Source organism: Gastrolobium bilobum, unplaced genomic scaffold (genome assembly GCF_033153095.1).
Source record: "Gastrolobium bilobum isolate Gb01-03AN ecotype WA unplaced genomic scaffold, APGP_CSIRO_Gbil_v1 utg3016, whole genome shotgun sequence".
NCBI lineage: Eukaryota > Viridiplantae > Streptophyta > Magnoliopsida > Fabales > Fabaceae > Gastrolobium > Gastrolobium bilobum.
The window spans coordinates 121,374-139,111 of NW_026895523.1; the positions used below are offsets into that span (position 1 = coordinate 121,374).

The window sequence follows — 17,738 nt, forward strand, 5'->3', positions numbered from 1 at the left end:
AAAGTAGTAAAAAACACTTAAAGGAGAGGGATATAAATTGGCAGACGATATTGCAGAGGGTTAGGCCTATTTTCTTTTATACTTCAAATGATCCCTTTTTACTTCTTTTCTCTTGTATCTCCCTTTATTTCTTCCTTTACCTCTCTATTTTTTCATTTTTTTATTTAAGTTTTTCTCCTCTAATTATTTTCTCTTATTTATTTATTTTCAATTATTTCTTTAATTTTTTCCCTTTTTTTCTTTTTTTTCCACTCATTTACCTTTATTTTCATTTTATTTTTTAGATTTTTATTTTTAATTTCTAGTGTTATTTTTTCTCTCAAACTTTTCTTGTCTTTCATTTGGGTTCATCGCCACAGACCCTATAGTTTGGGATAATAGTGTTATTGATGTTATTGAGCATGGTTAAGAGTTACTGCCACAATCTACTGTGGTTTCGGTTCAGACACATCATTACATCAAGGCAGAAAATAAACTCGGTGAAAAAATTTACAAGGAAAACTTGATTTTCAACAAATTATAAATGTTTATCAAATCTGGAAATGGAACATTATTTGAAAATCATATGGTTTGCATAAATTAATTTTACTTCAGATTACCTATATTATCACCGTCCATGACTCCAATGAATTCACGATGAACAATGTCACCAATTTCCTCGCAGCTTTCAAGTTGATTCATTCTCTCACCATCCTTTTCTTTTGTTAAGAGAAGATCATCTACCCCACATGTGAACCCATGCATCTTAATGACAGAGAATATATCAGAATCTTGTAGATTAATTAAATTCTATAAAATAGAGAACATTTGCAAAACTAATTAATTTGTGGCTCACCTGTAAAAAGGTAGTGAATAACCGACTTAATGCCGAAAGCAGATTGCCAGCAACATTTGAGCCATAAAGTTCTTGCACTGTATGTACCATACCGTAGTCACCAAATTGGGCCTTATCAACTACACCACGCACCAAATCATTTCTATATATCAACAATTTATCCTCATCAGGTTCATCCTTCTTTTTTGATGTATCTTCAGTGCATCTTTTTCCCTCCCTGTTTCGAGTCTTGAAAAAATTAGATGGGATTTTCGCATTCTTCTCAACAGAAAATGGTGCGCTACCTCTGGTGATATAATATAGCAATGCACTGATAACCTAGAGAGACAGCAGAAACAAAATTTACTTGAAACCATTATGGCCTCTAAAACAAAGTAGCAGATCATACCCAAATAGGAAAATAAGAATCAGCATTTAACACATACAGACTCCAGAGTTTAATATACTACGAAATAATACAAGTTAGAAAAGGACTAAACGAAAAAAGGTTTCTGCATATTTAAATGGATAGTGACTAGTTATAACATCTGAAGCAAGATAAATCTTAACTTTAAGACTATTAACATTTAGCAACCTGTTTTCCAGTCCATAGGGGCTCTGGCTTCCATACTGCTGGAGGAAACAGAAACATTTCACTCTCAGAATTGGCCACGAAAACTTTCTGCCCAGGTTTGCCACAGAAAGAGCCCAGCCCAGCCATGGATACACCAGAACTGTAGAGAAGCTGATTGAACTCTTCACAACTTAAAAAAGTATCCTTTTTAGTAAGAAGAGCAGCACTTACAATATGATCCTGTAAAATTATTCAAAATGGAAGGAAAAAACTTCAGGAAATCACCCCCAAAAAAAAAAGGCTTTCGTAAATAATGTGCATGTGAGGCTCAACAATATGGTTGCTGCCTAGTGACCCAGAGGTCATGGGATCTCCTAGGGAAAACCTCTCAGCTCACTGGAGTCAGGATGCATGCATATCTAACTCTCTCTAGATCCCACAAGTGTGGGATCCTAATGCCCTGAGTAGCCATTTTCTAATTATTTACGCAAATACCTGAATCAAAGCTCTGATTGGATCACCACTAGTAGGCTTCACATATTGATTGTTGGCATTTACAATATTGTACGCTTCAGCACGAGAAATTTCATCTTGTGGAAAATGAACGTTAATCTCATCACCATCAAAATCAGCATTGTAAGTACTGAGATCATGAGGGAAAAACAAAGAAACAAAAAGTGATTCACTTTAGCAACCATATTAATCAGAATTATTACGTATATGAATGTATCAAAATGAAATTCTCATGATAGCTTATCAAAGTGAGATGCCAGATATAGTCAAGTACATTAGTACATATTTTATACAGCAAATACACCAAACTAAAAGAAACTACAATTACATATTACCTACAGTTTGCATAGTGCATGCGTACTGTTTTCTCCCCCTTTAGAACACGAACAATATGTGCCATTATACTAGGTTTATGAAGAGTGGGCTGCAACAGAATTTAAAGTTCAATTCAAACCACAAGTAAAAAAAATCGCAACATGTTCAGATCACACATTTTCTTGATATAAAATTCACAAAACTATTTTTATGTTAATTGTGGTATACAATAACAAGTTATGAAATCAGAACAATCACAGCCAACTTAAAAGTAAAACAGAATTTCAACTCAAAAATAAAAATATAGATGTTGAAAAACCACATCAACTTAACAATTTTCAAGAGTAGATGAGAATAATCAATCAGCTTACATCCATCATTCTAATGTCATTTATAATTTCTTTTGTTTCTTGTTTAAAAAAGGAAAAAAAATCATTAAAAGAAATGAAGACAGTACCATAATAAATATACTGTTCAAACACATCAGATGAGATAATGTGTACCTGTCGATTGACAAGCACAACGTCACCATCCTTCAAGTGGCGATACACAACTTTACCTTCAAATTCACGGTCATACATCTTCCCATGATGCATAATAACCCCTCTAGAGGATGATAATTTCCTTGATGTTAAAGAGAGCAACTTCCCTTTTGGGGGAAGCTTGACTATTGATACTTCATCAGCATAGTGCGTGGCACCTGGATGGGATTCAGGACCATTAAGGATGCTATCCCTTAACTTGACAACATTCCAAGGAGTGACTCTCTGCAAGATATTAACATAAAAGCCAATGGCAGGAAACAAAATGAGATATGAAGAAGGCAAAACACCAGTATTATCATTGGCTTATCAACATGTTACAATTTAATATGCTACACATTGTTTGGTGTCCATAATAAACTCTAAACATTTCACATCATATTCTACAACAATTACTCATTCTATGTTAAAGAGGCATAATTTTGGCTGCAACAACATGCAAACTAACATTCCGTTGCAGCACAATGCTTACTTCTCAGTTTTAATTTTTTTTATCTTTAAATTACCTTATATCTTGGGGAAAGGTAATAAAACAAGACTTAATGGAATAGGATATAGATTGGCAGACGGTGTGCCTTAGAACGAATTAGAGTAAAGCTAATAGCATTGCGGAGAGTTAGACCCATTTTCTTCCTATGTTCCAAATGGTCCTTTCTTAATGCTTTTCCCCCATATCTCCTTTATTTCTTTCTTCATCTCTTCTTTTTTTCTCTCTCTTTTTTCCTCTCAATTTTTTTTCTTATTTACTTTCTTATTCTTTTCTTTTTTCCTCTTATGTATTTTTCTCTCTTATGTATCTTCATTTTCACTTTATTTTATTTTTCTTTTAAATTGTTTATTGCTATTTTTTTAATGTCTAGTCTAGTGTTATTTATATTGTTTTTTTAATTTTATTTTTCTCCTTTTTTCCTCAATCATTTTGTACTTTACATTTGGGTTTTTTCGGCCACCGACCCGAACTAGTTTGGGATAAAGATGGTGTTGATGTTGAAATTACATGGGCATAAAATATCAGATTTATATAATAAAGGCAGAAAAATGAAGTAAACAGAGGTACAATACCAATACATATGCTTCTATTAGAACCATATGTAAATGTATACACATTGTAGTAACATAAATAACAAATAACAAATATGCACATTGACTAATACATAGTTACAAACCTCACCTCAGGATACGTTAATCTTAAAGCAAAATATGGGGGAATCCCAATTTCATTGACTGCTAAATAAGGATCTGGCGATATGACAGAGCGGCATGCAAAATTAACCCGCTTTCCCATCATTTTCTGGCGGAAGATGCCTTCCTTCTTCTCCAGCAACTGACAAATTCCAGTAGCCACATCTCTTTGGCCTAGACCAAGCAATAAATAAAGATAACTCTAAATAACAACCATTTGCAAGATATCTAAAATAGCTACATTTTAACATACTTCTCAAGTTATCCACAGACTCATCTAATGCACTGAACACTTTGTCACAATAACATCATGTCTTTTGGTTCCTTCGAGGAGGATTAACTTATACTTTTGTAATTCTTTCTTCCTCTTCTACAATAATATTTCTTCTTTCACAAAACAGAAAAAAGAGATCCCTTTGCAAACATTTTATCACAATAAAAAACTTATATAATTATATTCTTTTCATTTGGTGCATTTGCTTTATTACTTAATGATCTAGATCATTTTTTGTTTAATGACTTATTAAAAAAAAAACAGAAGAAACTCTCACCAGAAGCAGTTTTATTGTCAAACAGCACGTTTACAGATTGCTGAAGATCCATCCACCGGCTTAGAACCTTTGAGGGATCTAACTTGTTTAAATGGGCATCTCCTAAGAACATGTTGGACTGTAAAACCTTAGTCAACAAAACAGTTTGAGGATGTTCCATCACCTGCAAAAGACATTGACCAAGGCACATGTAGGATCAAAGAATGTCCAAACATCCACAAAACAATGAATGGAATAAAATCAATAGCTATCCTCCAGGTTTGAGCAACAACAATCAAACCTCGGTCAACTACATGGATCAATCAGTGCCATCGAAATCTATCAAAAGTCAAATTTTCAAAGAACTCAATAAGAATAACGTCATTTAAACTCGTTTTTCTTATAAATTTCTTAGGCCTTCCTCTATCCCTTGGAAACTCTACTTTTCTCATTGGAGCCTCTATCGGTCTTCTTTTCACATGACAAACTACCCTAGGTTAATGAAATAGTTCCATCTATGTACTCATCCACCTCAACATTCTCATCTTCACTACACTCCTAATTTTATCCTTTCATTGTGGTACTTTACAGGGAGTTATGGAGCTTTTTCAACAACCAAGTGCCAAGGTTAATGAACTTCAGGCTTTCAAATTCCAGAAAGGACAACATTAATCTATTACACGATCCCTCTGTTGAGATTCATGTTGAAGAAAGAATTCACCTTTGTACAGATACTGAAAAGATGACTCCTTTTCGATAAAGAAGAGACGCAAGGAGTAAGGTATATCAATTATAACATTAAGCAATGCAAGTAAATTACAAGCTCCACAATCACTTCCTTCATTTTGTTAGAATGTATATTAGTTTATTTGTACCACATTGTGTAAATAGGGCCAAAGCCCATGTATCTCATTATTACGAATATAATCCTTGTGTGGTCTGATTAGACACACAATTCCTCAACTTCAAGTTGGAACCAGATTTTACGTTTTGGGAAACTTTACTTTAGCAAAACCCTAATCCTGCTAGGCTCACTACCTAGTGGTTGTCTTCCTTGCCAAGCATCTTACAGGCAAGCCATCACTGCTAGGCAGATCTCCATCCTACTTACATAATAATATATTATATTTCTCAACAAAATATTATTTAACAATTCTAACAGATTGCAATAGATTCCATAGTAGAAGAAATCAAAAAAAGGAAAGAGAAAGAATGATAAAATAATATATTAGCACCCTAAGGAAAAAATATCCATAATTCATATTTAAAAAGAAGGGACCATCTAAATGCATTTTTCCTCATGAAACAACAATCTGATTCGAATATCACATAATTAAGTGTATTCTAACAATTACACTACGAAATAGCTGCCTGGTGTGAAAAGAAAACTATAACTCTCGCCAACAGTTTCTCTAAGTCATACTTACATTATCGCCTCCTTTAGTTGGGGGACGGAATTTGATTGGTGGAACAAAAATATTCTCTAGAAAGAACATCGAGTGACCGGCTTTCTTTCCAAATCCCTTATCTTGAATATCACTAATATAAGAACAGAGTCGAGCCTCATTTTCCCACAAAAGCTCTAAAATACCTTTAACCTGTAATTCAAAATGAATTAAATGAAATAACCCATACACATTTTCCAACAGCATCTAATATATATTACGCGGACACTATTTCAGAAAATATAAAGTTATAAATGATAGCCATTAAACCAGTATTTGCAAGAAACTAACCTGTGATGGTAACAAAGACCCAGAAAGTTTATTTTGCTCAGCAAGCTTGCAAGACAACTTCCCCATTTTTCTATTATTCCTTTTCGCAACACTACTATCAGTCACTGCAGAGGTAATATCATCTTCATCTGTAGTATCTCCACTTCCTAAAGATATATCATCATTGATTGTTTCACTCGCCAACAAAGCACCATCAGTTGTAATTTTGTTTGCTCTGGCTTGATCAGATGAGAGAACATTCTACAGCCATGAATCAGAAACCCAGAAAGGAGAAGGGAAAGGAAAAGGAAAAGAAAAGCAAGAATTAGACATTGCAGCTAGAAATACCTACAAACATGAACCTATAGACATGACATTGTGTCCTGTGGAAGAGAGTACAAATACTTCATATGAAAAATTCAATATCCACAATAAATATAAGGACTTTACAGCATTCAAATTCCAAACCTTGCCATGTCATCACCCACATTCTCAAAAAATTCAATAAAATATATTGCCTATGTCCTCTCATCTCAAAAATGGAGGAAAACTTCTTGACATTGGAAATGTATGGAATCATAAAGCATTAACGAAATCAACATCAACATCACCACCACCTTTATCCCAAACTAATTGGGGTCGGTGGTAGATGAACCCAAATGAAAGATACGAAGGGAAATCAAGAGAAATAAAAACATATTGTAATTGAACAAATGTAAAGGGAGCACACGGTTATACAGACAACAGGAAGAGAAAGCAGAAAAAAAAAAAAAAGGAAGTACAAAATGGAAAATTTGAGATACATGACCAAGAACATTAAAATCAGTCACTCAAATCAAACACAAAAGATACATAACAGATTAAGACCGAACATCATAACAAGAATTTTCTACAATCTCTGCTTTATATCGCTATGATATGTCATTATTTTTAGACTCCTATTTTCAAGTTTATCAACAATTTTAGGAGAATATAGGAGACATATTACGCATTCCATTAGCCAAGCAGATGAGATTCAATTACAGCTTTGCATAATAATTACTCATGATAAGTATAAAAAAAAAAAAAAAAGATATTTTTTAATCTTGATAAGTCTGATAAAAGCATATAATTTCATAAAGATATGAAGAGCTCCGCATCAAACCCTGACATGGGGTGAGAAAAGAAACTAGAACATACAATGGATGAAGGTGAACCCCGAGGACTAAGAAATATCTTTGAGAAGTATAAGATGCTATATGTTCAGGCATAGGACAATTTATGACAGAACACTAGAAGAGTCTTGCTTTGGAGTCAAATAGCGCATGTAGTGAATATAAAATTACCAAATATAGCACACATAAAATTGGTGAATATAGCATACATAGTGTGCACCACAGCAGGGCTACTTGAAAGTCAAAATGCTACAAGGATCATAGTACAGAGACCTACTGCAAGGCTATAACTCACTATTATAACAATCATCGGAAAAAAATAGTTGTTTTAGAACTTTGAGGTAGCATGGCAGTTGTGGAATTGGCGGACTACAGAGCATAATATATGTCCAGAAACACACCCAACTGAACCCACCCCCAGCACCATCCCAATATATACATATATATAAGAGAAAAGAAAGAGTGTTAGGGAATCAAAGCACACCAGCCTAGCAAAGACAGGAAAATATCCTTTAGAACTTTACAATATTTTAATTTCTGGAAATAATTTCAAGTGCAAGAAAAAAAAAATTTACCATACGAAACCATCCAAAGGTTGGTTTACTGATTCTAGGATTGATGACTTGACAATTTTGACACTTCCTATATTTCCGCGCCAGAAACTTCCTTAGAACAGACATTGCCTCACTAAATTGAAGGGAGGTCCAATTTTCTCCCAGTTGCTCAGCACTACAACACGGGCTCTCATCACCAACATTCAGATGAATGGATTCATCTAGACTAATTGAATCCAAATTCTTGGCTCCGACAATATCCCCTTTCATAATGAGCTCCAATTGAGACGTACGTTTGTCCACCTTGAATCAACACAAGACCCATATGAATAATTGCCAATGAAATGCAGAAATATCCTTATAAAAAAGCACAAGCATGGAGAAAAAACAACGCGTAAAATTAGTATCTACGATAGTGTTTGTAAAAATTACCACATCAATTTACATTTACCTCATGTCTGCTAGCCTGGAAATGATGGCAAGAGAAACAAGTTCTTTGTAGAATATTGCTAAGAATATTGAACATCAAAGGGTTGTAGAGTGGGGAAACGAGCTCAATATGACCAAAATGACCCGGGCAATGTTTAGAAGTTTGACCACAAGATTTACAACTGCATCAAGCAAAACCCATGTAATGTAAATATAGCATTACATTAAATTAACTTCTAGTTTATTTCCCATTCAAAATAACTTGTAACCAAAATCTTAAGGTTTATCAAATAATCAAGCGCAGTAATTCATAGAAGGAGAAAAAAAAAATTGATAGAGTGAAGTTGAAATTGTGAAAACATACAGAGACTTATCATCGAGTGGGCCCAAAGCAGGGTCATATAATCCACCAGGTATAGGCCTCTCAACAGTATCAAGCAAAGTGGGACTTGTTATCTTCACCCGGCTACTCCTCCGTAACTCCTCACCGGTTAAGAAACTGAAGGCCACAGCCTCAACACAATTCGTCGCACCCTGCAAGGTTACAGCACAGCATGCATAATCAAAGCTCACAGTCACGTGAGTTAAAGGAGTAAGGTTCAAAAAAGGAAGGAGAAGAAGTTGATAAGTGGATATACCTCAGTAGTGAGAACCATGTTGCTGTGAAGAGAAAGCAAAACAAGTTGAACGTTGAAACCCTAGCAATGGTTGAGTGGAGCGGAACACAGAGAACGCTACCAGTAGAGGAGAGACAGAGGAGAAGTAGCGCCAGCTAGCGAAGAGAACCAAAAATTAGGTTTTAAAAGAGTGATCCATGGATACCCAAAGATCGTGGATTTATAAATTGATCCGACCCGGTCAACGATCATAGTTTTGAATATGTATTAACGGCAGAGTTGTATCTCATTTTAATGAATGTAAGGTTGTGTCATTTTAATAAAGAGAAATAGGAGAATAGATAGTTGACAAAAAAATAAAGATGTGGGTCCCACCTTTTTGTGAAAGTGAAAGAATATAAATTGTGTCACTTAAAAGGATAAACATTTTTCTCATGTATTAAAACAGGGACATAAATGATTCAATTTTTTTTAATATAATTAAACGTTAAAAATTAAATCAAAATATGCTTGTGTTATAAAATAAAATAAAAAAGGAAAATCTCAGATTTTATCCATTCTGATTTGAATATGTATTAATTTTTATGATTTCAAATTTATCATTTAGATCCTCGTAATTACCACGTATATCATTTAATTTTCTCAATATTAAAAATAATCTTGTTATATAAATTTCAAGTATCTTTAATAAAAAATATTAAATTATAAATCAAATGTTGAAATTACCCTTAATTAAAAATAAATATTTAAATTATATAAATTCAGTATAAAAAATAATTAATTTATAAAGCAATGAAATTATAGGTATTATGTAAAGATCTTAAATAACATTCTTAAGTTTTACCTCTGAATTTTCGGTAATCCATTTTCAAAATTTTCTTTACTTTTTTTCAATCAATGGTAGAGCGTGCAATGGAGAGACTAAAATTGCCTGAAGTGGCTCAAGCTTCGAACTATGCCACACAATTGAGCATGAAGGGATTACATATCCTCATCAAGAAAATACTGAGGTGAAAGGCCAATTGCTATAGTCATTGAAAAATAACGTTGAGTATCATTCACTCATGTTCTTTAATGTTTACCAACAACAAGGCTATATACAGTGGCGAACCCAATAATTTATATAAAAAGGGTTGGAAATGCAGATAATGCAAAAGGCCGTTATATAGAGCATATTCTGGCATAGATGTAAAATATAAATAAAAACCAAATCTGAAATCTTTTAATTGTAATTTTTAGAAATATCAGTTAAGTCTAAATTAATGATTTCAATGTCACCAACTCAAATCTTAGACAAAAAACATTAGCTCAAATAAAGAAAAAAACTAAAATACATGAGCTCACTAACTAATCTCTTATTACCTAGATAGATGTGGGCTCAAAACAAACCTTAAGCTCACATTGGGTGACCTAAGTGCAAGATAAAAGAGATTATAATATCCACACCAAAAAAAAAAAGAGATTACAATATCTTTACCAAAAAAAAAAAAAAAAGAGATTACAATATTGCAACAGCCATCACGCTTTGCAACAAGGGGAAAATTTTAACATGCTCCAGAACCATGATGATGGTCCTCCCATTAAGGGAGTCACACATTGATTTTTTTTTTCTTTCCCTTCTCTCTCCTCTCTCCTCAATCTCTCTTTCACTCTCTCTCCTCCACCCCACCCAATCCCTTGTGCGCTGGGAGCCCCAAATTTCATCACACAACAAGGAGAGGGATGACCGACAGAGAAAAAGATGGGGACTCAGACCGACGATGCATATGGGTTGCTCGTAGCAAGGCGTTATCTTTTGACCCCAAAAACCTTTCTTTTCATTTCTCTAAGAAATATATTATCTTTTTCAAATTTTTCCCTGATGTTTGGAAGTATCCTCCAATAATACTGCCCAATGTTCTCCTTCTGTATGCTTCAACATTTTTTTATCTCATCTCCCTTATATAGTTGTCCAATTTTATGGAAAACCCATATTTTTATCTCCTCCAATCTTGCATATATCATTTTTAAAAAAATATATATTTGGGGGGGGGGAGAGCCAACCCTACCCCCTAGATCTGCCCTGGCTATATGAAAGTGTATAATATGATCTATCTTAAATATTATGTGATATGTAATATACTTTAAACATCAAATAAATTTCTTTCACCTTTTATGTAATACCCTATTCTAGAACTTGTTTGTTAACATTATTTTATAATATTAAACATTATTTTATGATATTAAACGCAGTTACAATCACATTGGTTCAATTAAGAATATGGATACATTTTTCTTTTTAAAACGTTGCTTATTTCCTTTATTAACAAGATCGTAATTTAATCTACCAATTTTGTGATTATAACATGTGAAGTTGCGGAATAACTAAAATTATGCTTAACATTATTTATTATCTTTATTATACCTAATTAGAGGGTCCCTATTACTTATTTCAAGAGATAATTGCTTTTTCTTAAAACTAGGGTTGGGGGCTTAAGCCCCCTTACTGGGCGCTTAAGCCCCCTGCGACCGCTTGAGCTCCCATTTTGGGCGCTAAAGCCTCTAGCGACGAAGGTTTCTCCCTGCACAGATCCTCCAGGGCGCTTGAGCCTCCTCTTCCAGAGGCTGAAGCCCCCTTCACCTAGGCAAAACACTAAATCTCTATTTTCATATATTTCTCTTGGGAAATTAATTCCTACACACCATATGATCTAATTGACAATCTTACAACATCAATGTCTCTTCATGTATCACATTTAATGATCAAAGAAATGGATTTATTAAAAAATTTAGAGATATGAGTTTATATGTGATTGTGCTTCCTAGAAGTGTGAGAATTAGTGAAATAAGAATGGATAATGAACTAATGGACAAAATTAGAAGAATTCAGCATTAGGATTCAAGTTTAGAAAAATTTCTTGAACTGGAAGGATTTACTACAGGAGAAGATGAATTAGTGAAATTTCAAAGTAGAATTGTTATACTTAGGAAAGAATAATTGATGAAAGAGATATTAAATGAAGCACATAGCAATAAATTTACTATTCACCTCAGTTTCATTAAAATGTATCAAAATCTAAAAGAAATGTTCTGGTGGCCGTGAAAGAAGAGAGATATTGCATAATATGTTTCAAAGTATCTAATTTGTCAAAAAGTAAAAAATTGAACATCAAAAGTCTTCAAAATTACTGCAACCATTAGACATACCCGAGTGAAAATGGGAAAGTGTAGCCACAAAGTTTATGACAGCTTTACCAAGAACTCAAGAGGGTTATGATGCAATTTGAATAATCATTGATTGATTAACCAAATCTGCTCATTTTCTACCAACAAGATTTTGGGGAATTTGAATAATCATTGATCTCTAAGTATTGTATCAGATAGATATCCTAGATTTACTTCTAGATTTTGGGGATCGTTACAACAAGATTTTAGAACTAAATTGAGACTTAGCACAGCTTATCACTCTTAAGCTGATGGTCAAACTGAGATAACTATTCAAAATTTAGAGGATATGATCAGAGCTTATATTCTTGAACAAGAAGATAACTACGATAAATATTTGTCAATAATAGAGTTTGCCTATAACAATAATTTCCACTATAGTATTAAAATGGAACCATATGAGGCACTATATGGAAAAAAAAAGTGTAGATATCTAGCAAGTTGGTATGAAATATAGTGAAATAATTTCTCTTGTTAAAATATAGTCCCTTAGATATAGTACAATGATTTCTCTTGTTAAAATATAGTCCATTTAATTGACCAATATGTCGTGATATGTGCAGCATTAGTTTGTGTTACTAGAAATATATTATCTTCATTTGATAGTTTTATTTTTATTACTTAGAAGTCATATTGTTACTAAAAAGAATATAATAATATAATAAAATAAATTAGAAAAAATTAATATAACTTCGTATAAGTAAATATAAATAATAAAAAGGAGTAATAGATAAATTTATGTGAACAATATATATACATAAAAATATTTAAAATAACATAATTATATAATCCAAAAGTTATTGAATGATCAATCTAAAGTTATGTGTATGACCATAACAAAAGATAAGAATCTTTCCTTGTAATATTTTTATAATAATAAAATAGTTGGAAGTGTAACTATAAAAGAAGAGGCGTGAGAGGTTTGGAAACACCGAAAGAGAGTGAAGAGAGTAGGAAGATAGAGTTCTTATAAAGAAATGTATTTTGGAGAAAGGTAATGTTGGAAGCAAAATTCATTCTTTTAGTTTTTTTCTTTCTTTCTTAACTTTATTTTATATTTACATGGTTTGAATAATTTTGTTATTTTTTTTAATTTTAGAAATGTTGTAGTTAGATTATTTTTATAAATAATAAAAGAATATATAATTTTTAATAGTATAATTTTGATGTGAACTGACCCATAAAGATTTGGGTTCAGATGGTAGTATTGTAAGAGACGCCTTACTTGACTTTGAGTTTGACTACTTAGAACCTTTCAAATTTAGAAACCCTATGAGGCGAGGCTTTATCAATTTCAGTTAAATATTACACATTCTTTCATGAGTTTATTATTTCTGTTATTATTTTCTTAATATGAATACACTTGAGAGAATGATATTTTCCACTATTACGGCTGGACTGGTTATAGTTAGAAAATCTCAACATTATTGAGATTTATCTCACAATATATTTATTTTTATGCTAACTTGTTAAGGAAATCATGCCAAACATTTTCCTAACATGAGACTGATGATGATGCTCTCTATTGATGAAGACAAAATTGAATTTTGTGTTATGCTTGGAACACGAGAAATGATGTTTACATTTTACGCAAATCGCGTAGAAACAATTCAATTTAATACGGGCGACTAATAGAATTAAGACTTATATTCCGACACTATGTAACAAATAAATAAGAGTAGGAAGTAGGATCGAAAAAGTGAATAATTTATGTGTTAGTATTCCAAACGAAACAAATGTACTTGGTGTATTTTTTTTTATGTATAATTAACTATGGAGATATCAATATTAGTTTCTTCTATAATTTAAATAGTATTTTAATTTTGTTTTACGAAGAATGTTATAGTAATTCTGGTGCAACAATTCTACGTTAAGTAATTAGATGTGAGCAAAATAATGATAGACACTCCCCCAATATCCACTTTCTCCCTAACATTCTTCTCTTTGTCCCATACTTCTTCATCCTCTTCCCCATCTTTCACGATAAGACCACTATATTTTTTGTGCTTTCATTGCTTTCTTGACCTCTCATTGCTGATAACACTCTTTTACATGAGCTCCAACTAGGGGTGTTCGCGGTCTGGATTGGATCAGTTTTAGAAGCAAAAATCATCTGATCCAATTCCTTTGGTTTGCCATGTAATCATCCATTCGGTTTGCATTTTTTTCAAATCCGATCCGATCCAATCCAATTTTTTTCGGTTTGGATTGGATCGATTTTCGATTTTTTGAAAATTGTAAAATTTGTTTCATGATTATTGTGCAAATAACATCTTTTGTATAAATTGGCTTTCTAATTATTATTTTTGAAGTACAAAAACATCAATAAACGATAACAATTTTTTTTTGGGCAATGAGATATGAAGCTCTACACAGATGAAATTTTATTGATAAGATGTGATTAGGTTTTTTCTTGGGTTTAGTTGATGGGTTAATGAATCTTGGATTTAGAAATTTTTGGACTATGATTAGGGAAAAGTCCAAGTAGGTAGAGGAGAATTAATACATTGGATTGGTTTTCATCAATCAATCCGAAAACCGATCCAATCCAATTAAATTTTGCGATTTTTTTTCGGTTTTCGATTTATTCGGTTATCGATTTTTCGGTTCGATCATAACAGTTTGAATCGGTTGATGAACACCCTTAGCTCCAACAAAAAATGCAAGGCATCCAACAACAACTCTAGGCCCTTAAGCACCACCATGATCAATAACTCTTGAATTTCCGCCAAGAAATACCCCTGGGGCTCAATCAAAACCAACAACTAGAAAATCTCTTGTAAGAATTCGCACCGTTAATTAATGAGATAATTCCATAATTGACCCTAATAATTATTATGAGGCTCTAATAATTATAGTAAGTGAGTAATAATGCTGAAAGTCGCTTTTCTAACGAAAAGTGCAGATACTGGTTCTGGTAGTCGGTATAAATGCGTACCGAAAAAAGTATCCCGAAAAATTATAATAAGTGCATGATAATTACTAGAATAATATGTAGGAATTGTAAAACGAGTTTCAAGTTAAAATAATGAGAACTGGTGCCAGAAACTGGTACTGGCTAAGAAAAGCGCGTACCTGAAATGTGCTCCGAAAAATATAAGAAAAATATGATAATTCTTGTAAAAATGAGTAGGTTAAGAATCCAAAGTTTGGGATTAAAATGCTAAGCGTAGCAATTAAAGTTAATATTGTGTGTTTAGTGGTTAATAATGGCTGGTCAGTTGGTGCTTGGTGCTTGTGCCTTCCTTCACCTCTTTGGAGCCAAAGTAATCACCTTTGATGCTAGTTCCTTCATCTAAACACTTGTGCATTGTTTGTGTGATCCTTGTGAGGGTGGGAGAGTGTTCCTTTTGCTGTGTTTGGCCTCTGTGTGTTTGGGTCAAGGGCTGAGTTTGAAGTTTGAGTGTTGTGAGCCTTGGTCAAGGCATTTTGAGGTCCAAGTGGTGACCTTTGGTGAGAAAGAACCAACCTTGGAGGTGTCATTTCGTGCTCTGTGTATAGTCAGTCTTGGGGAGCTGTTGGTGAGCTCCAAGAGCACTCATTTCTCTGTTTTAAGCTTTGGGGTGAGTTACCTAACCTTGATCGTGAGTTTTAATGGTTTAAAGGTGATGTCTTTGCATGTTAATGGGTTAAGCAAGTAACTAACATGTGTATAAACCTGTATAGACCTAAAAATGGAGTCTTGAACGCTTTTAACTGGTAAAAGTTGGACCTTTGTTGGATATCTTCGCGAAATGCAGAAACTGCATTCTGTCGCGAAATATCCGGATATTTGGTCGATAAATATCCGGATATGGATATACGGATATGGATATCCGGATATTGCCAGTGAGATATCCGGATATGCCCCCGACATATATCCGGATATTCTGGGTTTGCAAAGAACAGTAGCTTACTGTTCACCCAGAACTGATGTTTGGGGGTTTGTGGACACTAGATCGAGGAAGTTGAACTTCTATAATAATTGGACTACGTCAGAATCAAGTGATTAAGGGCTTATGGCTTTGTGGGAAGCCTTAAGACGTAAAACGTAAAAGGAAAACGTAGTCTTTATGTTTATGCTATCGAGCTATGAATGTTGATATGCTTGCTGGTCCTAAATCAGATTGTGATCTGCTGTGTTTGGACATTGAGCTTATGTAGACTTGACTTGGATTGATTGCTTAAGAGGTAAGCTTTCGTGTCCTCGGTTTAGCCATGTTGTGGTTCCACCATGTCCCATAGGGGTATGGTTATATGCATGCTGTGTTACATACTTTGAATATTTGAAATGCTGTTGAGCTTTATCTGTAATGGCTTTTAATATGCATGTGTTGTTCCATCTTGACGGTAAGCCTGAGTATATGGTGTCATACAAGACGGTGATCCGGGGTGGATGCAAGTGGCGTCTTGCACTATGTGTGGGTATTTGGCGTATATAAATCCTGCATTTCTCTGGCCAGTAGAATAGTATTGACACACATGACATGATTATCTGCTGCATTGCACTATTTTAGAACTCATGATGATAAACTACTTTTGAAAGGCTAAGTCTGTGTTTAAATGTGTCAGCCTGACCAAGCCTGTTACCTGTTATGAATATAATTTCAGCATGTGGCCTGTCTTATTTACAAAAAATAAAAGCCTGATTTAGCCTGTTTAAAACAAAATAAAACAACAAAAATTTATCCGAACAAAATATACAGTCAACAACACTAGTAATTTCAAAAATATTCATAAATTTAATGTATATCCAAACAGCATAATATAAAACAAAATCATTCAAAAAGTCTGTTTAATTAATAAAATGGGATGAAATGGATTAAGGAGAGAGAGAGGGCTATCACAAGTAGCATAAAAAATATAAAATAAAAATAAAAATTAATATATCAGGCCAGCCTGAGAGGCTCTAAGGTCGAGCTTTTAAATTGGAGCCTGAGGCCTTTTTATTAAACGAGCTTTTATACAAGTCCAAGTCTGGTTCTAACAATCAATTTTAGACATAGAAGCTCAGGCCTTCACGAGCCGAGCCAAAGGCCCCTGTAAGGCCCCTGGCTCGTTTAGCACCCCTAGCTAGGATGTTTGGCTGCGTCTGTCTTGTGTGTTTACTCCGTCGAATTTTATTATGATAATGCATACTAATCACATTGCGTGGGCCTGATCAACTCATAATGTGTGTAACTTGTGCAGAGTCATGGTAAGGGCCGGGAAAACACGAGAGACTTCTGAGGATCAACCCGATCCTATCCTGACTGCATTGGCTGAGAAGCAGGCGGCTAGGTTAGCCGATCAGGAGTCCACTAGATTGGCCAACGCGACAATAATGGACGTTGTTCGCGAGGCGAACCGGATAGCCGCAGAAGAGGTTCGTGAAGCGAACCGGAGGACCACTGAGGATGTCCTCGAGGCGAACCGGATGGCGAACATGACGATGATGAGAGTCATGTTGGAGGAGATGAGGGCTGGTCCTGCAGTAGGTCAGTTTCCACCGCCATCGCCGCCTCCACCTAGTGTTCAGGATGAGAGCCTGAGTCACTTTGGCAGTGCTACTCATGTCGCTGGGACGATGGAGACCTTTGTGGAGCCTGCTGAAGATCGTAACGTGATTGATCACCG

General features: G+C 34.1%; 1 protein-coding gene across 1 annotated transcript in view; it reads right to left on the minus strand.

Moving 5' to 3' along the window:
• Positions 1 to 9,083, minus strand: part of LOC133315190 (DNA-directed RNA polymerase I subunit 1) — a 29,310-nt gene extending 20,227 nt beyond the window's left edge. The window contains exons 1-14 of the mRNA XM_061516771.1: positions 8,961 to 9,083; positions 8,687 to 8,856; positions 8,345 to 8,504; positions 7,915 to 8,196; positions 6,207 to 6,446; positions 5,898 to 6,068; positions 4,492 to 4,654; positions 3,930 to 4,114; positions 2,720 to 2,983; positions 2,237 to 2,325; positions 1,884 to 2,031; positions 1,410 to 1,628; positions 836 to 1,153; positions 600 to 744 (exon numbers count right to left, since the gene is read on the minus strand). Of these exons, the coding sequence (XP_061372755.1) occupies positions 600 to 744; positions 836 to 1,153; positions 1,410 to 1,628; positions 1,884 to 2,031; positions 2,237 to 2,325; positions 2,720 to 2,983; positions 3,930 to 4,114; positions 4,492 to 4,654; positions 5,898 to 6,068; positions 6,207 to 6,446; positions 7,915 to 8,196; positions 8,345 to 8,504; positions 8,687 to 8,856; positions 8,961 to 8,978 (2,572 nt within the window). The 5' untranslated portion in view covers positions 8,979 to 9,083. The remainder of the gene's footprint in view (positions 1 to 599; positions 745 to 835; positions 1,154 to 1,409; positions 1,629 to 1,883; positions 2,032 to 2,236; positions 2,326 to 2,719; positions 2,984 to 3,929; positions 4,115 to 4,491; positions 4,655 to 5,897; positions 6,069 to 6,206; positions 6,447 to 7,914; positions 8,197 to 8,344; positions 8,505 to 8,686; positions 8,857 to 8,960) is intronic.
• Positions 9,084 to 17,738: the final 8,655 nt, after the last annotated feature.